The following is a 14,991-nucleotide window of genomic DNA, read 5'->3' as shown; positions in this document are numbered from 1 at the left end:
TTTTCTTTCTTTTGGCTGTACCACGCAGCATGTGGGACCTTAGTTCCCGGACCAGGGATGGAACCCGCGCCCCCTGCAGTGGAAGCACGGAGTCTTAACCACTGGACCGCCAGGGAAGTCCCCAGCCCAGTCTTATTTTTGAGTTTACTCTTCAGTCGTGGAATAATCTTGGAGACCCTCTGCTGCCAGTACACAGAGGGGCTCCAAAAATATTTGTTGACTAAGTTGCTGTGACAGGTGCTAGACAGACAAAAGTCACTTCATTGGTTTAAAACACTACCAAACTGTGGTTCTAAATAACTTTTCCAAGGAAAATTGTGTCTGTTGTATCAAGTTGAATAGTCACTTATTATAGGGCTTTGTGGATTTATTAATTGGATTTATTTGTAACAACTCACCTATCAACAAAACCTCAAGAAGGAACCCAGGGAACTTCCGTGGTGGTCCAGTGGTTAAGACTCCGTGCTCCCAATGCAGGGGGCCCAGCTTCAATGCCTGGTCAGGGAACTAGATCTCACATGCTGCAACTAAGACCCGGCACAGCCAATAAATAAATAAATAAATATTTTTAAAAAGAAGAAGAAAAGGAACCCAGCCTTCTACACTTGAGCAAAACAAAGAAGGTGATTGTACTTGGGGGTTAGTGCCATTCATAAAACTAAGCAAATGCAGAAACTACTCATCTTTAGAAAAAGGTAATAAGGGATAAGGGTGTAAACCTTGTTTTTTATGCTTTTGCTCCTGGAGTTGTGTCTAATCCATCATGTTTGGGAACCAGTGCTTCTAATACTTTCATTTTGTCTTCCTCAGCGACTTCTGAAAACTAAACGTTGTTCCCGCTTGGGAAAGCTGTTCTGTCTCCTCACTAATGAGTTCATTACTCAGTGTTGGTACGTTTTCAAATTTAGATCAACATGTCCATTTTGATAGAAGATAGAGGACTTTAAGAAGCCTCCAGGAACAGGCAGGGTTGGGTATCACAGCCTCCAGGCTGCATTTACAAATTCTCGGCAATACTAAGCCAACTGAAGTGAGGACCAATCGCTTAAGAGTGAAAGGGGCTCCATTATGTGTGTCTCATGTCTCTAAAGGATTCAGGAAGAGGCTGGATGACGCATGTTACAGATGTGGAAACTGGGGCTTATGAGATTGGTAACATGCTTAAGCTCAAGGTGGGACAGGGTCTGGAGGCATCATGAATGTTGGCTTCTGGGCAAGGAATTGAGGATGCGGACGTGACCGTTGAGGAACTGACGGTTCAAAAGACAGGCAGAATTTGCAAACGGGTAACAACAGCAGCATACTGAGTGCCGTGGGAACACCAAGCACAGCTGGGGCCCAGAGGTGAGTGTGACTGGCCATTGTGTGCCGCTGGAGAAGCCTTGTCAGGGAAGGTGACCTTGGTGCCAGGTTTTAAAGGAGGGGATAGAGTTTCCCACGAGTAAAGGATACACCAGGCCAAGAACCAGTCGAGCAATATGGCACAGTCAGAGTGCATTAAGAACTTTAGTGCAGGGACTTCCCTGGTGGTGCAGTGGTTAAAAATCCGCCTGCCAGTGCAGGGGACACGGGTTCGAGCCTTGGTCAGGAAGGTCCCACATGCCACGGAGCAACTAAGCCCGTGAGCCACAACTACTGAGCCTGCGCTCTAGAGCCCACGAGCCACAACTGCTGGAGCCCGTGTGCCTAGAGCCTGTGCTCTGCAACAAGAGAAGCCACTGCAATGAGAAGCCCGCGCACCACAACAAAGACCCAACGCAGCCAAAAATTAATTAATTTATTTTAAAAAAAAAGAAGAACTTTAGTGCAGCTGGTGTGAGGGGGTGTGGGGATGGTGAGGGTTGGAGCCAGAGGATAGGTTGGCCCTAGATTGCTGGTGAGTATCCCCTGACCCAGCAGCCACCCAGGAAAGGATTTTCAGCAGGGAAGAGATCTGGTAGGTTGGTTTTTATTTTTTTATTTATTTTTTATTTATTATTTTTTTAAATTTAGTTGAATGTCAGTCAAATCAACTGTTTTATTTATTTATTTGTTTATTTATTTATCTCTGGCTGCATTGGTCTTCGTTGCTGCGCGCAGGCTTTCTCTAGTTGCGGCGAGCGGGGGCTGCTCTTCGTTGCGGTGCGCGGGCTCTAGTTGCGTGGGCTTCAGTAATTGTGAAACATGGGCTCAGTAGTTGTGGCTCGCAGGCTCAAGAGCACAGCCTCAGTAGTCGTGGCGCACGGGCTTAGTTGCTTAGTGGCATGTGGGATCTTCCCGGACCAGGGCTCGAACCCGTGTCCCCCTGCACTGGCAGGCGGATTCTTAACCACTGCGCCACTAGGGAAGACCCTAGGTTGGTTTTTAGAAGTCTGAACTCTTGTAGGGTCTGGGAAACCACTGCAATTGTCCCAAAGAACAGTTTCATCCCCGATTGTGGCAGAATGGAAAGTAAGGAAAAACTGATAGATGGTTCACATTTTTCATTTATGATACGATTCTTGATGTTAAAGATCGTCTTTAAAAGGAAGTGGAGAGCATTTTGCATGATGTCCTCGTCGCTGTGGGGTGGACGGCCATCTGCCTGTGGGGCTGGGTTTCTAGCCTGTGCCCCTGGGTGGCTGCCGCACCACATGATCTCCTGGGAGGGAATCCTGGGAAGGCCTTTTCTCTATTCATGGGGTCCCAGAATCTCCATTCACCACTGGGGACCAGAGAGGCAGGAAAGACTGGTCACCTAAACTGGTAAGCTTCTGCTCTGAAGCACAAAAACCACAAGACAGGAAAGGTAGAGAAAGGGGCCCCTTCTGTGTGCACCAGGCCTGTCCCTCCCACCAAGGAGAAGCAGAAGGGATTCTGTGGAGTGGGGTCTTCTCACCTGGGCATCTTTTGGAGCTGACTTGCTTCCTGATTTCCAGCTGTAGGGCACCCCCCCCTCCGGGAACACTGCGATTTGAGTCTGTAACATGAGGCTTTGCTTCCTCTCTTGCCCGAGCCCTGCTTAAAGGGTTTTCTGTGAGAACCTATGAGTGGGGAGAATGTGGGCGTTCCCAAGAGTCCTGGAGACTCCTGTCTCCAGCAAAGCAAGCTTGGAACTGGGGGGCCTGGCTGGGGGAGGGGCCGTTCCTACCTTCTGGGAGGCGGAGGGTTAATCTCCAGAGCTCATTGGCAGTTCTGCCTCTGGACAGGGCATGCTGGGATTTCCTCCCAGCTGTTTTACATCATGAAGATTTGTATGTTGGGGAAATTCCAGGGCACAGCTGCAATTAATCTGCTGCACAGTCTCCAAGCTAAGCGGGATTCTGTGGGCCCAGTGCCCCACCTCCCTGCAAGAAGAGGGCTCTGGCTCTCCAGTGAGAGACGCTGCAGAGGGACCCTTCCCTAGGCCCAAGTTGAGCGGAAACAGCCCACCTGGCCAAGGGATATCCCCAAGGAGGGTACTGGAGGGGGGCCCAAGAGGCCCAAAAGGGACCCAGAACATTAAGAAAAAGAGCAGCAAGCAGCACCCGTATACATGATAAAGCCAAAATAACACGGATAGCAACATTTGATAAAGACGTCACCAGAAAAAGAAAGAAAACTTGTTCACTCTTCGGAATGTAGAAGTATGAATCTTAAAACACTCGTGTGTAGCATTCCACAGTATATACAAGAACGAACAAGCCACCGTGACCGAATAGGGTTTACCTGGGGAATACAAGGGTGCTTCAGTGTAAGAAAATCTATTACTATGTATCCATCTCATGTCCGAGTCAAATAAGAGAAACCACCATTTTGGTGGATTCTGAGAGAATTCAACAACTGTCCCAGGGAAAACGATTTAAAAATAGGAACAGAATCATCCTTCCTTAACAAGGTAAAAAGACAGGTTCTAAACCACAGCCTCACTATACTTAACTGTGAACCACAATAGCAGAACTTCCCAATATATACGTATGTATGACTGAATCACTGTGCTCTACACCTGAAACTAACATGACATTGTAAATCAACTATAAAAAAAAGTGGGGGGAACTTCCCTGGTGGTCCAGTGGTTAAGACTCCAAGCTTCCATTGCAGGGGACGTGGGTTCGATCCCTGGTCGGGGAACTAAGATCCCGCATGCCACGCGGCGTCGCCAAAAAAGAAAAGAAAAAAAAAAAAGGACTTCCCCAAATGCATTCCACGGAGCTCCAGTCCCACAAAAAGAGTTTCCCAGATTCAGTAAGATTAGGAAACTGCCTGTCTGGCCTGTCTCAGAGGGTCACCGCACACAGCAGCATGTTGTTCAGTAGCATTTGTAAATCGAGGGTTAACAGTCCTCACCATTTGGGTTTAGTTTTTTCTTTCTGTTTTTTGAGACTCAGAAGAGAGTGCTTATCCCATAAGTGGTGGCTGTTGCTGTTGCTCGGCTGTCAGTGCATTGATGCCACACGGGTCCCATGCGGTCCATCACGGTGAGCATCCCCCAGGAGGGAGGTGCTGAAGTCTGGCCATGATAGACTGGCCAGTTGGATGGAGCCTAGCCTGGGCTTGGAGAAACCAGCAGTTTTAATTTGCCCACATGCCATTACTGTGCAGAGAATCTAGGCTTAGCCACACATCTCTTAATCCACAGGAACATGTTCCCCACCAATGAGTGATTAGCCCTGTGGGGCTGGCCGCACATGAGAATTACAGCCGAGATTTATTTCAGCTGAACATTGGGCTGAGCCACCTCCAGATTTCTGGGAAGGAGGTTGGGAAGGGTTATAAGCGGTGTTGCTGGCTCCTTCTGCCCCAACTCATGGTTCTGGGAAGCTCAGCTGTCCCTTTAGAATGCCCCTTTCCTCAGAATTACAATCCAGAGGCCTTCCATGACTCAGCTGCGGGGACTCCAACTCGTACAGGTCTTCTCCCATCCCCTGCTCCCACCACTGGTTTCAAAATCTTAAAAAAAAAGCAGAAAAGTGGAAAGGGGGAAGTGACAACCCTCCACTTCCCTACGACTCGGAATGAAGCCCTCTCTGAACACAGGCACACCCCCCAGCCCCCGTCATCGACTGGAGCAGGAAGGGTCCTGGGAAGACACACACTATTCCCAGAACCACCTCTCCACGCCTGTCTTATCTGTAAGGAGCCAGACCTCAGCAGTGGACGGAGCTCAAAATTTTCACCCACCCTCCAAGCCTCCAGGTTTCAGTTAAAATTTAGTGAGTGAGAGTGGCCCCTATGTAGAGAAAAGGGAACCCTCCTACGCTGTTGGTAGAAATGTAAATTGGTGCAGCCACTACGGGAAACAGTATGGAGGTTCCTTAAAAAATAAAACTAAAAATAGAGTTACCATATGATCCAGCAATCCCAGTCCTGGGCATGTATCTGGAGGAAACTGTAATTTGAAAAGATACATGCACCCCTATGTTCATAGCAGCACTGTTTACAATAGCCAAGACATGGAAGCAACCTAAAGGTACATTGACAGATGAATGGATAAAGAGGATGTGGTACATATATACAATGGAATGTTACTCAGCCATTAAAAAAAAGAATGAAATAATGCCATTTGCATCAACATGGATGGACCTAGCGATTATCATACTAAGTGAAGTAAGTCAGACAGAGAAAGACAAATATCATATGATATCACTTATATGTGGAAATCTAAAATATGATACAAGTGAACTTATTTACAAAACAGAAACAGACTCACAGACATAGGAAACAAATTTATGGTTACCAAAGGGGAAATGGGGTGGGAGAGGGCTAACTTAAGAGTTTGGGATTATCAGATACAAACTACCGTATATAAAATAGATAAACAAGGTCCTACTGTAGTATAGGGAACTATATTCAATATCTTGTAATAACCTATAAAGAAAAAGAATATACATATACATATATATGTATAACTAAATCACTTGGCTGTGCACCAGAAACTGACATTGTAAATCAACTATACTTCAATTTAAAAAAAAAGAGTGGACCCTAAGGGGAGAAGAGGCCACTGTGGTTTCCTCCCATCAGAAGCCCAGACGTCTTAGGGGGGTACATAACCACCAAGCACATGATACACAATCATAAATAGTAGCTACTACTAAAAACCCTTATTATGCGTGTGTGTATGTGTTTATATGTATGTTTGTACATTGATCGCCCCAGTACCGAGGCATACGGACCCTCATGCATCTTATAGTATAGTGGGTACCGGCTCCTCAACCACTAGAGCAGTGGTTCTCACTGGGGGACTGCCCCTCCAGGAGATATTTAGCAAAGTCTGGAGACATTTTTGCTAATCACAACTGGACCGGAGAGTGGGAGCTACTGGCAGGGACGCTGCTAAACATCCTAAAATGCACAGGACAGCCCCACGACAAAGAATTCTGTAGCCCAAAATGTCAATAGTGCCGCGGCTGAGAAACTCTGTGCAAGCACCCTGCAAGCCTGCCGTGTCTAACAGCCCATAAGGTCAGCAGATAGTATTCTTAAAGACCCAAAACTGCAGCACTGTCCCAAACCAGGATTCAGATCGATTTCTCTGGGCCACCCTGACATGGTCTAAGAACATTCCTGGTAAGCAACAAGAGTGAAGAAGTGTTCAGTGTGGATCTTTGTGACTCTAAATAGGGACTCAGATGCTGGTAGAGTTGATGGATTTTAGGAACACTTCTTTTGTGTTTCATGTGGCGAGGGGTAAATTTGGGACACTTCTCTTTAGCACCTGATATGGGTTGTAGAGAAACGAGTGTGATGGTTAGCACTCAAGGGTAAGTAAGCTCCAGCCACCTCAAGTGTCCCTACAGGAGAACATGGCCGTGTATGTATTCATTCAGCTTCTGGGTGGCCAACCCTGTGCGAGACGGAAAAGGAGAGAGAAAAGGCCATCAGAGCAGAGGCTGTGGGGAGCAGTGGAATGTTCAAGAGGACAGTGTTAGGAAAAGCTTTATGACTCATGTTGTGGTGAAGAGTGTGGGATTTGAAGTCAAGAGACCTCAGCTCCACCTCCTCATAACGTGGGCAAGTCATTTACCCTGAATTTACCTCCATTAGCTCGTCTGAAAATTAGGACAGTCACCCTGACTTGTCGTAGCAGGGGTGCTGCGGAGATTAAACTGGTTTACGTGTGTTAAGTCTGCTTTGAAAACTGCCAGCGTAGCACAAATGTTGTTGTTCACTGAGGAAATGAGTTTAACTCACTAGACCGATGTTTGTCCAGTGCTATTCACTTGCCAAAGGCATTTAAATCGCGGTTAGTTCATCTAGGAAGTGTAGGCTCCTGGGAAGGGAAATAGGTGAGTGAGGGTGTGAAGGAAGGAAGCAGATAGGATCAGCAAAGCACAGGGATAGAGATGGCATTCAGGTGGGGGGAGGGGCAGGGCACCAGAGGGTCCCGAGTGGAACTGTCCTTATTCATTCCCACCTCCCATGGCCAGGCATCCTTGGCCCATCCCAGCTGCTGTCTCTGCCACTCGCTGGCCCTTGGCAGATGTGTCCTTGGGTTATTATTCCTGCCTGTGGATACCTTTTGGAAAGCCCAGCCCCTGCCCTCTCAGTCAATTTTTGTGGTTGATGGAGAGCAAAGGGGCACTGCCCATCCTCCTTTCCTGACCTGTGCTCAGAGCTCAAGGCCAAATCATGATTTTTATCCCCCTCCCCTGAAATTGAATGACCAGAGCAAGGGATGATTCAAAGACTTCTTTCTGTCTCCTTGGGAAAACTCTTCCTGGAGCCACCACATTCTATTAGAGCTCGAATTTTCAAAGTGGCCTCAAGAATTCTACAAAGAGGCTGCATGGCTGGTCTGCTGCCCAGAAGCACCATATCAGTGTTGACACTCAGACAACATGTGTATTTTGCTCCTGGCAAAGACTAATGGTTTGCTTATGAAAATAATAACTGCCATTTATCAAATGTCTTCCACGTGCACAGCACTGTGTTCAATACTAGACATTGTCCCTAATCCTTCTAACAACGTGTAAAGTTAATGATAATCGCCTTGCTTTATGGATGAAGAAACTGAGGCTCAGAGTTGTTAAGACACTTATCCAGGGTCACACAGCATAATTGGCAGAGTGAGAACCTGAACCCACGAACACTCAACTCCAGAGCCTGTCACTGCCTCTCCACCCATTCTCTCTCAGACTCTTTCCCAAGACTCTGCCATGCTGGGGTTGAGGAGAGGCTTTTCATTTAAAGACAACGTGTGTGTGTGTGTGTGTGTGTGTGTGTGTGTGTGTGTGTGTGTGTGTGTGTGTGTGTGTTGGGGATTTATTGTTCGGTTTGGTTTTTTTGCAGTAATACATGGGAGAGGGTAGGGTACTGGAAAATCTTTTCAAGATCGAGAAACACTACAACGAAGTAAAGATCCACATCCTTGAATATGGATAGATATTACTCGTGACCCTGGAAGTGTCAGGCAGATGGTTTTTATTCATTCATTCACCAGATAGTTCTGGAGAGGCTGTTTATTTCCTGGGAAGTGTTGTGTGTGATGCTGTAAGAGATGGAAATGAACAGGCAGGGTCACCATCTGGGAGCCCTGGGTCCCTTGATGAGCCTTGCTCGTCCCACCACTGAAGACCCTCACCAATAGGGTCTTTGAATACTTTGGTCAGTTGTGCTGTCATGTTTTTACCCCAGAATGACGGAGGGGCTGGTGGCAGTAGTGGTTGTCAATGTATGCTCTACACTCTTCTGATCTCTGGCTATTGACCCAGTAAGGAGCGTGCAGGTAAAATAAGCCACAGTCGTCCCCCCACCGCAGAGCACCTCCCTGCTCACTTGGGACGCACGAGAGGCCCCCACTCACCAGCTGCATTGTTTTCTGTCCCCTGTGCAGTACCTGCAGATGAAATGGCCCCTCCTCGATGTCCCCACCAGTGCCACGGTCAAGGATACCAGGTCACCGTCCCCAGCACACTTGGTAAGTCTGTTTCTCCTTAAAGCATGGAAGGGACACTCTCGCTGACTTGTCCCATGTCTCTGCCTCCACCCTCCCGCAGTTCTAGCAAGTACTGCCCCAAGTGTGTGAGCCGAACGGTCAGGGGCACAGCAGTTAGGGTGTTGCCCATGCACGCCTCCATCACTGCCACCTCGGCACGCGCTCATAGCACCCGGGATGTTGTGCCATCGGAAATGCCAGCCCTGCCCCTGGCTGGTGACCCCAGTCCTCAAGGCCCTGCCGCCCCTCCACCTGAGCAGCGGCGTTCTCCATTCTCTCCTTTCTCTCCCGCTGGAGCTCAGTCAGCAGCCCCCAATTCTCCTGCAGAGCTGCATGGCAACAGTTGAAGAAGCTCTTCTATAAAGGATGTTAGAGAAAAGAATTAAATTATAACATAGGCAAACAAAAATCCGGAGGGGAAACCGAGGCCTTCCTGCCAAGGTCCGAGGCAACACAGCCACAAAGGAAGGTCTGGAGCGTCCTGGGAGGAGGGGCCATGGGATCTGACAGGTCTCCTCACCTCTGGGCTTGCAACAGACTGAAATCGTTAGGATAAGAGGTGTTCCCAGCCGGGACCCTGCATCCCCTTTTCCTGGACTTTATTAAGAGCTTGGGGCAACCCACGTGCCCCACAAGCTAACAGATGTTGTCCCCTGTGCAGTGGATCTCAGAAACACAGAGGGTCCAGTTAGAAGGAACCCCAGCTGGTGTGACTCATCCATTCTACAGACAGGGAGACCTGGGAATACATGATGCTTCTAAAACTTTATTAGGGAAAATTTCAGTGGTTCCCTTCACCCACACTGGGTTGTTTTCAAGCAAATCCAGGCGTAGTATTTCATCTCATTCAGGACATTTTAAGATATCCTTATAGTCCTTTTTCGTTAAAAGCTTAGAGCCTAGTTGAGGAGAAGGAAGGTATACATAGAGAGATACATAATGGCACGGTGAGCCCATATGATTTCCAGGAATCGTGAGACCAGCTTACAGTGGCAGAGCCCTTGGTAGTTCACAAAGCAATGTCATGTGTAGTTCTGAGGTGACTGTCACAGCCATCCACTGGGGAGACAGGTGGGGATTGCTGTTTCACAATCTCTAGGAGAAACCAGTGAGCAGCAGGGCCAGCCGTCCTGTGCAGGCTGCCCTGAGAGGTCTGCAGCCAGTCACCAAGTCCTGAGTAGCCCGTAGGGCCTGTGGCCCTCCAGATTCCAGGACAGCTCGGAATGGCCGAGCGCGAGGTGCAGGCGCCCTCTAGTGGGCAGTCATCGTGGGGGACATGGCATCCCAACCCCCGTGCCACAAAGTTGGCTTGTCCCCTCTCAGCACAGCTGTCTCTGTTTCAAATCTTTGCTCGCACCCCACCCATCCTGTGGCATCCCCCAGCCAGTATCCTTCACGTACTGTCTACGTATCTTCTAAAATCTTCATTTACATTTAGAGGAAGTGAATTCTCTTTAAAATTAACACATGGACTCTTTGAGTTTCCCATCCTCCCCGTTGCACAGAGCAATCCAGCTCTGAAAAATGAAATAAAAAGCCTGTGTTGTGTATGGCCCTCCTCCTCCTGTGATGCATCATCTTATTTCCCTTCTAATGTTCACTGCCCAACTTCACACAAGAGCTAGACCTTCCACCTCCATCCCCGATGCATTTGCCATCTAATACCTAGTCTAGTCATTTGCCCAACTTTTTCTCAACCCTCTGCTTCCTATAATTCTTTCATTGGCTCTGGGAGACTGTATTAATAGACATTATCAAGGTTTTTTTGCCCTCTCTAAGCTTCCATTTTCCTTCTGGATTCTTTTCCTTAAATAAATCAGCTACTCATCCTCACTTATTATCTCAGTGTAAGTGGCATGAAAATATATGAAATCCCTAAGCTCTTAGCAAGGTTCTCTACCCATAGTTCCCACTGCCAGGCAAACCTACAGCCGCTGCAGATGTGTGTTATACGGATATGATCTCAGGACTGCGGTGGAGCAGGGGCTCATGTTTTGTCTGAGAGTGGAAAACCGGGAACAGTGGATACATTACATGGTAGATAGCAAAATGGATACTTTTCTAGTAAGTTGTATATTATTATACTCTGCACTCTAATATAGATAAACAGAAACAGACCTCAAAAACTTAAAGAATATTCATGGTAGAAAACCTTAACATTAACTTGAAATTCTGTAGACTGGAAGAAGACCACCATTTTCCATTTTCAAGTCAGAGCTTCTCATTCTAACTTCTGAGATACACGTGTGTATGTGTATGTAGGAGCCAAACCTGAGATGCCTGTGTGTTGGAGGTTGTTCAATACAGTGGGCTTGAATCCCAGCCCCACCTCTTCCTACTTGTGCAGCTGCAGGAAATTACCTCATCTCTCTTTGCCTTGGTTTCCTCATCTATAAAACAGGAATTAGAAGAGGACTTGACCTCAGAGTTGTGTGAAAATGAGGCCACACATTGTAATGAGTTTAGAATTGTAACTTGCACAGAATAAGACTCAGTGGTGGCTAGCTTGCTACTATCACCACCACCACCACTAGCACTGCTTTGATGAAGAAAGGGAAAGAACAATTAAAATACTGTTCATTTAGCAGACTAAGAGGTGATGAAGTCTCGAATTACTAGGTGCCAGATCAAATAGACACATTGCAAAGGTAATGGAGGTAATAAGCCTGTAGAATTTAGCATCTGCTCTCTCAAGGATATGATTTAACTGGTCTGGGGTGGGGCTGGTATCTTAGTTTTCTAAGCTCCCCGGAAGATTCTAAGGGGCAGACAGAATTGAGACTCACTGCCCTCAGCGCATATCAGAGGCAAAAGGGAAGGAGGGGCCAGAGACCATCCCAGTTTATTAGATGCCGGATTCTGTAGGCTGCAGGCATAAGCAGAGAAGCAGGTTACCGGAAGTAGTCGGAGGTTTGGACGCTGGCTTTTTTTATTAGAAAAATGAAAACACTTGATTATGGAATTCCTTTTGGAATCAAGAGCAAAATATTTTAAGATGAGTTTGGCCCTGGGAGAAGGGCAAATGGAGGAAACAGCCTGCATACTTGGAGAGATGCAGTAAGTCATGTCGAAGCTGCCTGTCAGGGAAATGTGTATAAATAAGCCGTAACTGGGCCAGGGTGGGGATGGAATTACGTGTTATTACCACTTGAATTTTTATGCCTTCGAAACAAGCTCTTAAAAACTAAGTATCCCTGCGTGTAGACTGTTCCTGATCCCTCACCGTGGCCCACGTGCCTGGTCCCTGTCATTCCCTCCACCCTCTCCCCGGAACGCTGTGCCCAACCACACAAAACAAATGTACGCGCTTCCAGAGTATAACCAACCCAAAGATAGGACTCTCGACTGTTTTGTTCACATTTGTTTACCTAGCATCTGTCATGATGCCTGGCACAGAATAGGTACTCAGGAAGCATTTGTGAATGGATGGAGAATCAGTGATCTGGGGAAAGGTAGATGCCCGCTTCTGAACCCCTCTCTGCCCCTGAGTCCAATTCCTCTTCTCGTTCAGGATTTTTAATTAAATCTTTTTTTTTTTAATTTTTTTAATTTTTTGTCCACACCGTGTGGCATGTGGGATCTTAGTTCCCCGACCAAGGATCGAACCTGCGCCCCCCTGCGTTGGAAGCACGGAGTCTTAACCACTGAACCATCAGGGAAGTCCCTAATTAAATCGTTTTTGAAACCAGAAAATTAATGCATGTGTGTGTCGAACACTTGGGAAAATGCAAAAGTACACAGAAAAAGACCTGTAATCCCACAACCCACAAGCAGTTCATTTCAGTCTCTCTTCTGTGTGTGTGCACACCTGTAACTTGCTTTCTAGATGATGACTGAATGCTTCTTTTAACCATAGTGAACACCCTGTTTTAGCACTAAGCTTTGGGCCACGCTCAGAAGCGAGGCGCAGAGCTTTGCATCCAATGGCTAATGGAAGGCAGGGCCTGGAAGCCCTCCTAAAGGGTGACTGTCTTCACTGCTCCGAAGAAGTAGCTGAGCTGAGAGCTGAGAAGCCTGACTTTGCTCAGCATGCCAGTTCTCGATTAAAAACATTCATCGAAGTTTCCTTTTTTAAATTGTATAGTTTCTCCATCTTATAAATATACCCGTGTAGACCCCAAAACTCATCGTATAGCCTGTTGCTGCTCCATTCTACCTCCAGTGCTGATTTCAGTTCCTACTACACAGTATTCACTTTTTATCTGGATATAAGTTTAAACTTTCAGAAAAATTGCAAGAATAATACAATGAACTCCCATATACTTTTTATCTAGATCTAGAGATTTTGCCCCATCCCTTGCCCACCCCGCACTCCCTCCCTCTCCCTCTCTCTCTCTCTCTCTCTCTCTATCTCTATCTCACACACACACACACACACACACACACACACACACACACACACACACATGCAGTATATATGAGTTTTTCTTAACAATTTGCCAGTAAGTTGGAAACATTGTGTCCCTTTACCCCTAAATACTTCAGATGTATTTCTTAAGAAGAAAGACAGTATCTTACAATGACCACAGTACAGTTATCAAAATCAAGAAATTAACATTTCATATTATCTAACCCACAATATATATTCAAATTTCAGTAAATGTCCCAGTAATGTCTGTTAAGCTGTATGTGTTTCTTGGTCCACAGTTCAACCCAGGATCACAGGTTACATTTCGTTGCCGGTCCTTTAGTATCCTTTAATCTCTCAGAGTTCCTTATCCTTTCTCTTTCCTGACCTTGACATCTTTGGGGAAGTACAGACCAGCTATTTTGTAGAATGTCCCTCCATTTGGGTTTGTCTGAGGTTTCCTCATGGTTAGATTCAGGTTGTGCATTTTTGGCAAGAACACCACCGCACTGATGTATGCCTCTCCGTGCATCACGTCGGGAGTCCGATGTCCATTTGTTCTTATTTATTTATTGTCCATTTGTCCCAAAGTCGGTGATGTTGGCTTTGATCGTTTGATTCAGGTGGTGTCTGACATGTGTTTCCTCTGTGAGGTTATTCTTTCCCTTTGTAATTAATAAGCGCTCCGTAGGGAGAGGCTTTGAAGTTACATAAATGCCCTGTTTCTCATCAAACTTGCACCCACGATTCATGGCAGGCATTGAAGATTATCGACCTCCATCATTCCTTTATTAGTTTCTGCTACTGAGATTTAGCTTTTGGGAAACCTTACTTGTGTGTCCCAGCTCATGGACATCGTGACAAGTCAAGTCTGTGCACTGATGACACAGATGAAAAAGATGATGATAGAGGACAGAAACTAAAAACCAGTCTACAAATAGTGTTCCTGAAGAAGAGACCACACAACCAATAAAAACGGCAGTGGGCAATAAGAAAGTGAAACTGGGCTTTAAAAACAAAAACTAGGGACTTCCCTGGCGGTCCAGTGGTTAAGACTCCGTGCTTCCACTGCAGGGGGCATGGGTTCCATCCCTGGTCGGGAAACTAAGATCCCACATGCTGCACGGCATGGCCAAAAAATTAAAAACAAGTAAATAAATGAATAAAAACAAAAACTCAAGTGTATAGCTTGAAAGCACTCACCTGAATTCTACAAAGTAAATGAAAATTGACATTTACCTAGACACGTCCTGGCAACAGTCTGAATTGTAAGGGTTTAATTTGGTTTTTTTTTTTTCCTGCAAGCATCTATGCAGGAAGGAAAAAGCCAGTGTCAGAGGAGCAAAAATAAAGGTAAACTCAGGATTCTCTTTTGCTGCCTTTAATGCCAGCAAACAGTAGAAAAGGGAGAGTCTTGATAAGGAAAGATTTATACCAAGAATTTTGTGCCCAGTCCAATTTGCAAAGACCTCAGAAATGTACCACTGCTTCCAAGAAGGACCTAAAGCACGTTCTAATTCCCTGCAGCATTTTCTCTCTGCTGCTGCCCTACAGAGACCCTGGATTTATCTTCACATCTTTCACAGCCTTCAGCTTACTGCTTGCCGCCTGTGAGGAGCTCAGAGAATATTTGTTATGTTAGTACGTTAATATAGACTCTCATCCCGTCATTTTCTTCTCTGCGCTCCGGTCCACTGCCTTCCTGGGGGTTCCTCAAACACGCAGAGCATCCTGCCCACCTCGGAGCCAATGCGCTGGGTGCCTTCTG

At 46.5% G+C, this 14,991-nt stretch overlaps 1 protein-coding gene across 1 annotated transcript in view; it reads left to right on the top strand.

The window, feature by feature from the left end:
- Positions 1–14,991, top strand: part of TCF7L1 (transcription factor 7 like 1) — a 159,655-nt gene that overhangs the window by 125,626 nt on the left and 19,038 nt on the right. Inside the window, exon 4 of the mRNA XM_082425914.1 lies at positions 8,774–8,857. Within this exon, the coding sequence (XP_082282040.1) occupies positions 8,774–8,857 (84 nt within the window). The remainder of the gene's footprint in view (positions 1–8,773; positions 8,858–14,991) is intronic.

This window comes from Balaenoptera physalus (genome assembly GCF_965194825.1).
Source record: "Balaenoptera physalus genome assembly, chromosome: 15".
Classification (NCBI taxonomy): Eukaryota; Metazoa; Chordata; class Mammalia; order Artiodactyla; family Balaenopteridae; genus Balaenoptera; species Balaenoptera physalus.
Note: the sequence above shows the minus strand (reverse complement) of the source record. Positions and strands in the feature narration are given on the sequence as shown.